We start from the raw sequence: 9,812 nt of genomic DNA, 5'->3' as shown, positions 1-9,812 counted from the left end.
GTACCAGTATTAGTACAAGGTGTAGTATCAGTAGTAGATGGTGTGGTAGCAGTAGTACAAGGTGTAGTATCAGTAGTAGTACAAGGTGTAGTATCAGTAGTAGAAGGTGTAGTACCAGTATTAGTACAAGGTGTAGTATCAGTAGTAGAAGGTGTAGTACCAGTATTAGTACAAGGTGTAGTATCAGTAGTAGATGGTGTGGTAGCAGTAGTACAAGGTGTAGTATCAGTAGTAGTACAAGGTGTAGTATCAGTAGTATATCGTGTAGTACCAGCAGTAGAAGCTGTAGTAGTAGTAGTAGAAGGTGTAGTAGTAGTGGTGCGTATTGTACCAGCAGTAGAAGGTGTACTACCAGTAGTAGTACAAGGTGTAGTATCAGTAGTAGAAGGTGTAGTACCAGTAGTATTACAAGGTGTAGTATCAGTAGTAGATGGTGTAGTACCAGTAGTAGTACAAGGTGTAGTATCAGTAGTAGATGGTGTGGTAGCAGTAGTACAAGGTGTAGTATCAGTAGTAGTACAAGGTGTAGTATCAGTAGTAGTACAAGGTGTAGTATCAGTAGTAGTACAAGGTGTAGTATCAGTAGTAGAAGGTGTAGTACCAGTATTAGTACAAGGTGTAGTATCAGTAGTAGAAGGTGTAGTACCAGTATTAGTACAAGGTGTAGTATCAGTAGTAGATGGTGTGGTAGCAGTAGTACAAGGTGTAGTATCAGTAGTAGATGGTGTGGTAGCAGTAGTACAAGGTGTAGTATCAGTAGTAGTACAAGGTGTAGTATCAGTAGTAGAAGCTGTAGTAGTAATAGTAGAAGGTGTAGTATCAGTAGTATATCGTGTAGTACCAGCAGTAGAAGCTGTAGTAGTAGTAGTAGAAGGTGTAGTATCAGTAGTATATCGTGTAGTACCAGCAGTAGAAGCTGTAGTAGTAGTAGTAGTAGAAGGTGTAGTATCAGTAGTATATCGTGTAGTACCAGCAGTAGAAGCTGTAGTAGTAGTAGTAGAAGGTGTAGTGTCAGTAGTATATCGTGTAGTACCAGCAGTAGAAGCTGTAGTAGTAGTAGTAGAAGGTGTAGTATCAGTAGTATATCGTGTAGTACCAGCAGTAGAAGCTGTAGTAGTAGTAGTAGAAGGTGTAGTAGTAGTGGTGCGTATTGTACCAGCAGTAGAAGGTGTACTACCAGTAGTAGTACAAGGTGTAGTATCAGTAGTAGAAGGTGTAGTACCAGTAGTAGATGGTGTAGTAGCAGTAGTAGTACAATCTGTAGTATCAGCAGTAGATGGTGTAGTACCAGCAGTAGAAGGTGTAGTACCAGCAGTAGAAGGTGTAGTACCAGCAGTAGAAGGTGTAGTACCAGCAGTAGAAGGTGTAGTACCAGCAGTAGATGGTGTAGTACCAGCAGTAGATGGTGTAGTACCAGCAGTAGATGGTATGATATCAGTTGTAGTTGTGTTTAATGACCTGCGTTGCTGTCCGGCGGCAGCTGCAGTGATGCGTTCACAGTGATGCGTTCACAGTGATGCGTTCACTGCAGCTGCCGCTCTGTGGGATTTGACATTACTCTCCGTTAGAGCTTCTTTCGGCCATCTGGCGGCTAACCGGCTCCTCTTCCTGCAGCTCCAGAGATCCTGCGGGGAAACGCTTACGGCCCCGAGGTGGACATGTGGTCGGTGGGCGTCATCCTCTACATCCTGTGAGTCCGTTCACACCTCCCTACCAGCATGACACACACACAATGACCTGATCCGGTACTGACTCACTCCGTCAGTCTGGACTTCACATCTCAGTTTTATGGTCGTCCATCTGTCTCATAACAGCGATGACATCATGTGAAACGCTGCTTCCTGTTGATCTGTTTTCCTCCATTAACTGTTAATGGAGCCTCTAAATGGGTCTGATGTTAAAGAGAGTCCATAAAGACACACCGCTCTGCTCCACCAGACCACATGCTGTTGAAATGGGATAGAATCGTGACATTTTGAAGGTTATTCACTAAGTGACTGATCTGAAAACAAGACTAAAGTCTGCTAATGTTTATTTGTCTCAGTGTGTGAGTCAGAGTGCTCGTCGTGAGTTAGTGTCAGCCGTCTTGTGAACCTGAACCATTAACGGTGTTCTGTTCCTCAGACTCTGTGGGTTCGAGCCCTTCTTCGACCCGCGGGGGGATCAGTACATGTACAGTCGGATCCTCAACTGCGACTACGAGTTTGTGTCTCCGTGGTGGGACGACGTCTCCCTCAACGCCAAGGATCTGGTGAGTTCCTCCTCCGCACATCCGGACAGGAAGTACTTTAAACTCAACACATGTTGTTCACTCAATCAACCTATAGAGCCCTTTATATAGCCTCCGTCAGTAACCATGGTGACGGGTTAGTAGCCACACTGAGTGCCACCTGGAGAGGACTCCCTGCTGGACAGGCAGTCTGAACTCGGTCCTGATCCTGTTTATCTGTCCCCAGGTCAGTAAGCTGATCGTCCTCGACCCTCACAAGCGCCTCAGCGTCCAGGAGGCCCTGCAGCACCCGTGGGTGCTCGGCAAGGCCGCCCGCTTCTCCCACATGGACACCGCCCAGAGGAAACTACAGGAGTTCAACGCTCGCCGCAAACTTAAAGTGAGGATCTGAGTGTTGACCGCTGAGTGAGAAACAGCCCAGAGTTAGAAGGGTTAATCCATCATCCACCTCTTCACACGTTCATCCTGTACGTTCATGTAAAGACTCGTTTATTCATCATTCCTCCGTCCACGAAGCGTCAGCAGAAATGATGACGAGCTAACTGTATGTTTCAGCTGAAGATTGATGGCTTCAGTCAGACTACTAGTGGACGGTAGGCTTTAGTTCAGTTTAGGGAAAAGATCGTGTTTCGGCTTAAAATAACTAACAAAATAAGAAAAGTGAAAGTTAAGGTTGTGAACACAAAGACGGGATGTGAACCCATCCTCCTGGGTCGGTCTCCTGGGTCGGTCTCCTGGGTCGGTCTCGTGGGTCGGTCTCCTGGGTCGGTCTCCTGGGTCGGTCTCGTGGGTCGGTCTCCTGGGTGAAGGTAGCTTACTGTGTTCAGTGTTGACTTTAGAGACGTCAGACGTTCCTGGAGACGACTTTAAGTAGAGTTTCTATCTGCGGAACGCTGACGTCTGAAGGAGGAAACGGTTTTATATAATAAAAGTGTGAATGTGTCGACAGGCTGCCATGAAGGCCGTCGTGGCGACCAGTCGGATGCACGAGGGTTCGAGGCGTCGCACCGACAGCTGTGAGATGCCGGGCTCGGGGGGTTCCAGGCAGAGCAGCATGCAGCAGGACCCGCCTCCTCCGTCAACAAGCCCCGCCCCCGCAGACGACGAAGCCCCGTCCCCGGGTCAGCCGCCGCCGCCGCCGCACGAAGACGAATCAAAGCCCGCCGACCAAAGTGCCCTCAGCCCCTCCCCTCCACGCAGCCCCAAACCACCCGGCTCCGATGTCACGCCCACAGGCTCCGCCCCCATCAGACCGCCGCTGCGGGCCGACGGACTACGACAGGCGTCCATCGTCCCCAAAACCATACCGGTCCAGCCGCGACTGCCGCAGAAGAGCTACTCCATGATAGAGCCCGCCGCCTACAGGGTCGAGGCCACGCCCACGTTGGCCACGCCTCCGAGTCCCAACAGCCTCAGCAACGGCTTCACGCCGGGGGCGGAGCCCGCCAGTAAGACCGCTCACTGCCAGTGATCAGCTGACAAACAGAGCGGAGACGCTTCGGTTTCTCACGGCCACTAAAACATCGAGGTTCATCCGTCCGTCTTTACAAACATCTGCAGTCATTTTAGCATCCGGAGCTAACGTTTACCATTAACCTCCATGTCTGTAGCTCTGCGGCTACGCTGACATGCTAACGGCTACGTGCTAACCGAGGCCGTTCGGTGTCGGTGCAGCCGGACGGTTGTTCTGGTTTCACTGCTGGAGGATTCAGGACATGAAAAACTAAAAGCATCTGTTCCACATCTGGACCGACGAGGGAATAAACTCTGCTCCTGTTGCCGTGGTAACAACAACAACTAAACACAAAATGAAAGGGTGTGTCTCTCGCGGTGTTTGGTGGCTCTTCTTACCACGGTAACCGTAGTAACAGATGAATCAGCATGTTTGAGACCAAAATGAAAGCGTTGCATCGGACTCACCTAATCTGGATCTGGATCAGTTCTGATGACGTCCGATCACATTCACACCTGGTGGTCAAGGATGATTACAACGGGACGTAGGAGACGACGACGGGACGTAGGAGACAACGACGGGACGAAGGAGACGACGACGGGACGTAGGAGACGACGACGGGACGTAGGAGACGACGACGGGACGTAGGAGACGACGACGGGACCTAGGAGACGACGGGACGTAGGACACGACGGCGGGACGTAGGAGACGACGGCGGGACGTAGGAGACGACGACGGGACGTAGGAGACGACGACGGGACCTAGGAGACGACGACGGGACCTAGGAGACGACGACGGGATGTAGGAGACGACGACGGGACCTAGGAGACGACGGGACGTAGGAGACGACGACGGGACGAAGGAGACAACGACGGGACGTAGGAGACGACGACGGGACCTAGTAGACGACGGGACGTAGGACACGACGACGGGATGTAGGAGACGACGGCAGGACGTAGGAGACGACGACGGGATGTAGGAGACGACGACGGGACCTAGGAGACGACGGGACGTAGGAGACGACGACGGGACGAAGGAGACGACGACGGGACGTAGGAGACGACGACGGGACGAAGGAGACGACGACGGGACGTAGGAGACGACGACTGGACGTAGGACACGACGACGGGACGTAGGACACGACGACGGGACGTAGGAAACGAAGACGGGACGTAGGAAACGACAACGGGACGTAGGAGACGACGACGGGACGTAGGAGACGACGACGGGACGTAGGTGACGACAACGGGACGTAGGAGACGACGACGGGACGTACCAGACGACGACGGGACGTACCAGACGACGACGGGACGTACCAGACGACGACGGGACGTAGGAGACGACGACGGGACGTAGGAGACGAAGACGGGACGTAGGAAACGACAACGGGACGTAGGAGACGACGACGGGACGTAAGAGACGACGACGGGACGTAGGTGACGACGACGGGACGTAGGAGACGACGACGGGACGTAGGAGACGACGACGGGACGTACCAGACGACGACGGGATGTAGGTGACAATGACTGAATGTGGGTGACTACAACAAGACATATGACAACAGCACGTATGACAACAGGACATAGGTGACGACAGGATGGGACGATGACGGGACGTAGGTGATGATAGGACCTAGGAGACGACGACGGGACGTAAGAGACGACGACGGGACGTAGGAGACGACGACGGGACGTAGGAGACGACGACGGGACGTAGGAGACGACGACGGGACGTAGGAGAAGACGACGGGACGTACCAGACGACGACGGGACGTACCAGACGACGACGGGACGTAGGTGACAATGACTGGACGTGGGTGACTACAACAAGACATATGACAACAGCACGTATGACAACAGGACATAGGTGACGACAGGACGGGACGATGACGGGACGTAGGTGATGATGGGACCTAGGAGACGACGACGGGACGTGGGTGACTACAACAGGACGTAAGACAACAGGACGTAGGAGACGACGACGGGCCGTAGGTGATGACAGGACGTAGGTGACGACGTCGGGACGTAGGTGACGACGTCGGGACGTAGGTGACGATGACTGGACGTGGGTGACTACAACAGGACGTATGACAACAGGACGTAGGGGACGATGATGGGACAATGACGGGACGTAGGTGATAACAGGACAGGACGACGACGGGACGTAGGTGATGACAGGACGTAGGTGACGATGATGGGACAATGACGGGACGTAGGTGCCACGTCTCCTCCAATCAGGAAGTGAGTCCAGATGAGGGCTTCGGATCGGTCCGTCCACGGAGACGAGCTTCATTTTGGTCCCAAACTTCCAGTTTAACTCTGAGAACAGACCTGAGATCAGTTTGGTCGCTAGTTTACCGTCACTGATGGTGAGATGTTCAGATGGAGTCAGGATGGGGTTAGCCTAGCTTAGCATAAAGACTGGAAACAGGGGAGCTGTGATTCTTAAATTTCAGAGTGTTCCTGAACATCTCACTGTCAAACGTTCTGATTTGGGACAAATGGAGACTCTTCTTCTTCTACTTCTACTTCTTCTTCTTCTTCTTCTTCTTCTTCTTCTTCTTCTTCTTCTTCTTCTTCTACTTATACTTATTCTTCTTCTACTTCTTCTTCTTCTTCTTCTTCTACTTATACTTATTCTTCTTCTACTTCTTCTTCTTCTTCTTCTTCTTCTTCTTCTTCTACTTCTTCTTCTACTTCTTCTTCTACTTCTTCTTCTTCTTCTTCTTCTTCTTCAGAAAGTGACTTTTCCTCGGCCTCAGGACGGAGTTGATTGATTGTATTTTATGAAACTTTATTGAACACGTCTGCGTGGAGGAGAGCGAGAGCAGCTTCTTCTTCTTCTTCTTCCTCCTCCTCTTCCTCCTCTTCCTCAGTGTGGCAGCATGTGTTGAGGCTTCAGACGAACTCCGTTTGAAGAGGTTTTTTTAACCCTTTCTACTCTTTACCGTTGACTCCCGCTGTGAGTAGGTAGATCCGGTGTGTAGTTCAGTGACGTGTTGTGTTTGTGAGCTTCTAGTAAAACGCAGTGTTGTTTACACTTTTATCAGCATTGACGATGATGATGATCACCTGTACATAGTTTGATTCAGATGATGACGGATGTCTCCACCGCTCCACCAGAGACACAGTTAATGTTCAGACCCCCCAAAATACCAGAATTTGACCTTTGACCTTGAATCCAACCTGATCTGATAGCACACGCTCTACCTCTCTCTGTACGGGGGCTTCCACAGTTATACACAAATGATGCCGACGTCTCTGCAGGCGACCTGATGCCTCAACGTACGGTGGCCCAGACGGACCAAACATCTGGTTCAGGTCACGGATCTATCCAGAGAAGGAAACCAGAGTATTTATACTACTATACTGTAGTGAGCCAAGGTATTTACTCATAAAACATACACAGAATTAAGAGGTGCTATTTCCTGCATTTCTAATTTTACCCCCGTTTCATATCTCAGATCTCAGCCGTCAGAAAACTACAAAGTGAGAACAGGAAGTGTGTTTCTATCGGCGTGTTAACGGATCAATAGGAGTGATTCTGTTCTGTCTGAGCCACCGTATGAGACCCTGAACACATCCGTCCCTGAAGGGCTCATCTCTTTAAACAGGAACCAAACCTACAAAACCTCTGGAGCCCTGAAAACATCTGGTTTATGTTGTTAGAAGTACTGAAAACATCTGCTTTATGTTGTTAGAAGTACTGAAAACATCTGGTTTATGTTGTTAGAAGTACTGAAAACATCTGCTTTATGTTGTTAGAAGTACTGAAAACATCTGGTTTATGTTGTTAGCAGTACTGAAAACATCTGGTTTATGTTGTTAGAAGTACTGAAAACATCTGCTTTATGTTGTTAGCAGTACTGAAAACATCTGCTTTATGTTGTTAGAAGTACTGAAAACATCTGCTTTATGTTGTTAGAAGTACTGAAAATACTCCACTACAAAAAAGTAAAAGTCCTGCACTCAAACTGTTACTGAAGTAAAAGAACACCCGCCTCCCCTCTCTGATGCTTCCTGACTAAACAAGCAACTCTCTGATTGGTCCATTCGACTGTCAGTCAAAGGAGGCGTCTCCTGAACCGGGTCAAAGGTCAGACTCTGGGCTGGAGTTTGGTTCCTCTTTAAATAATCTGGTAAAAACAAGAACACACGTCTTCTGTTACACCTGTCCACAGCGCTCACCTGTCCACCTGTCTGCAGGTAAACACCTGTCCACAGGTGTTCTACCTGTCCACAGGTGTTTTACCTGTCCACAGGTGTTCTACCTGTCCACAGGTGTTTTACCTGTCCACAGGTGTTCTACCTGTGCTTTACCTGTCCACAGGTGTTCTACCTGTCCACAGGTGTTTTACCTGTCCACAGGTGTTCTACCTGTGCTTTACCTGTCCACAGTTGTTCTACCTGTCCACAGGTGTGTATAACTTCTTGCCAAATGGAGCTCACTGGCTGAGTAGCGGTCCTGGTAGACAGCATGTACTCTGTATATTTGATTTACATCTATACTCTTATTATGTTATTAATATGATATTAATCTGGGCTCTGAGGGGCCGTCGGGGGGGCGGAGGTGGGCGGGGCTAAACTGTAAACGGTGTTTGTTTTGTGTTTGCTGAGTGAACTCGTACCTCTTTTATTTTGAAGGATGACATATAACGGTATCTCTGCATGTATTATTTATTTCTGTTGATCATATCAGATTAAAAACTCTGAATCCTGCAGAAGGTCAGTCTGAACCAGCTGACCCGAGGTCACCTGAGGTCACCTGAGGTCACCTGAGGTCAGTCTGAACCAGCTGACCCGAGGTCAGTCTGAACCAGCTGACCCGAGGTCACCTGAGGTCACCTGAGGTCAGTCTGAACCAGCTGACCTGAGGTCAGCTGAGGTCAGTCTGACGGACACTGAGAGAGGATTCACATCATGTACAGTAAGGATAGTTGATAGAATCAGTCTTCTGTTCTTCTTCCTGCTGGAGCTTCTGATCATAAAACTCTCTGATATCACAACAAGTTTTATTTGATTCATTCAACGGCTCAACTTTACTTCCTGTTTTATTTCTCATCATGATGGTTTAAATTCACTAAATGATGTTTTTGTTTGCAGGTAGTACCTGAGCAGGTAGTGAACAGAGTACCTGAGCAGGTAGTGATCAGAGTACCTGAGCAGGTAGTGAACAGAGTACCTGAGCAGGTAGTGATCAGAGTACCTGAGCAGGTAGTGAACAGAGTACCTGAGCAGGTAGTGAACAGAGTACCTGAGCAGGTAGTATACAGAGTACCTGAGCAGGTAGTGAACAGAGTACCTGAGCAGGTAGTGAACAGAGTACCTGAGCAGGTAGTGATCAGAGTACCTGAGCAGGTAGTGAACAGAGTACCTGAGCAGGTAGTGATCAGAGTACCTGAGCAGGTAGTGAACAGAGTACCTGAGCAGGTAGTGAACAGAGTACCTGAGCAGGTAGTATACAGAGTACCTGAGCAGGTAGTGATCAGAGTACCTGAGCAGGTAGTGAACAGAGTACCTGAGCAGGTAGTGAACAGAGTACCTGAGCAGGTAGTGAACAGAGTACCTGAGCAGGTAGTATACAGAGTACCTGAGCAGGTAGTGATCTGAGTACCTGAGCAGGTAGTGATCAGAGTACCTGAGCAGGTAGTGAACAGAGTACCTGAGCAGGTAGTGATCAGAGTACCTGAGCAGGTAGTGATCAGAGTACCTGAGCAGGTAGTGAACTGAGTACCTGAGCAGGTAGTATACAGAGTACCTGAACAGGTAGTGATCTGAGTACCTGAGCAGGTAGTGATCAGAGTACCTGAGCAGGTAGTGAACAGAGTACCTGAGCAGGTAGTATACAGAGTACCTGAGCAGGTAGTGATCAGAGTACCTGAGCAGGTAGTATACAGAGTACCTGAGCAGGTAGTGAACAGAGTACCTGAGCAGGTAGTGATCAGAGTACCTGAGCAGGTAGTGAACAGAGTACCTGAGCAGGTAGTATACAGAGTACCTGAGCAGGTAGTGATCAGAGTACCTGAGCAGGTAGTGAACAGAGTACCTGAGCAGGTAGTGAACAGAGTACCTGAGCAGGTAGTATACAGAGTACCTGAGCAGGTAGTGATCAGAGTACCTGAGCAGGTAG

The 9,812-nt window shown here is 49.5% G+C and overlaps 1 protein-coding gene and 1 long non-coding RNA gene across 5 annotated transcripts in view; both read left to right on the top strand.

Annotated features, from left to right (window-relative positions):
* The window catches only part of si:ch73-60h1.1 (calcium/calmodulin-dependent protein kinase type IV), a 37,590-nt gene extending 31,315 nt beyond the window's left edge, over nt 1-6,275 (top strand). The window contains exons 8-12 of one of the 3 annotated variants that reach the window (XR_005206970.1): nt 1,615-1,690; nt 2,125-2,251; nt 2,457-2,609; nt 3,180-5,619; nt 5,655-6,275. Coding sequence is in view for 1 of the 3 variants with exons in the window: in XM_037770097.1 (XP_037626025.1) it covers nt 1,615-1,690; nt 2,125-2,251; nt 2,457-2,609; nt 3,180-3,701 (878 nt within the window). In the remaining 2 variants the exon portion in view is untranslated. Of the gene's footprint in view, nt 1-1,614; nt 1,691-2,124; nt 2,252-2,456; nt 2,610-3,179 lie in introns of all 3 variants that reach the window. The other 2 variants (XR_005206971.1, XM_037770097.1) reach the window with 2 other exon arrangements.
* Nucleotides 6,276-6,302: 27 nt separating this feature from the next.
* LOC119488433 lies at nt 6,303-8,691 on the top strand. 2 transcript variants are annotated; one of them, XR_005206973.1, is made up of 2 exons: nt 6,303-7,906; nt 8,013-8,691. It is a non-coding gene; the product is annotated as an uncharacterized LOC119488433 (long non-coding RNA). The 2 variants fall into 2 exon arrangements; XR_005206972.1 differs by having other exon boundaries at nt 7,945-8,691.
* The last annotated feature ends 1,121 nt before the right edge of the window (nt 8,692-9,812 follow it).

Source organism: Sebastes umbrosus, chromosome 5 (assembly GCF_015220745.1).
Source record: "Sebastes umbrosus isolate fSebUmb1 chromosome 5, fSebUmb1.pri, whole genome shotgun sequence".
NCBI classification, from domain to species: domain Eukaryota; kingdom Metazoa; phylum Chordata; class Actinopteri; order Perciformes; family Sebastidae; genus Sebastes; species Sebastes umbrosus.
This window is presented reverse-complemented; position numbering and strand designations above follow the sequence as displayed.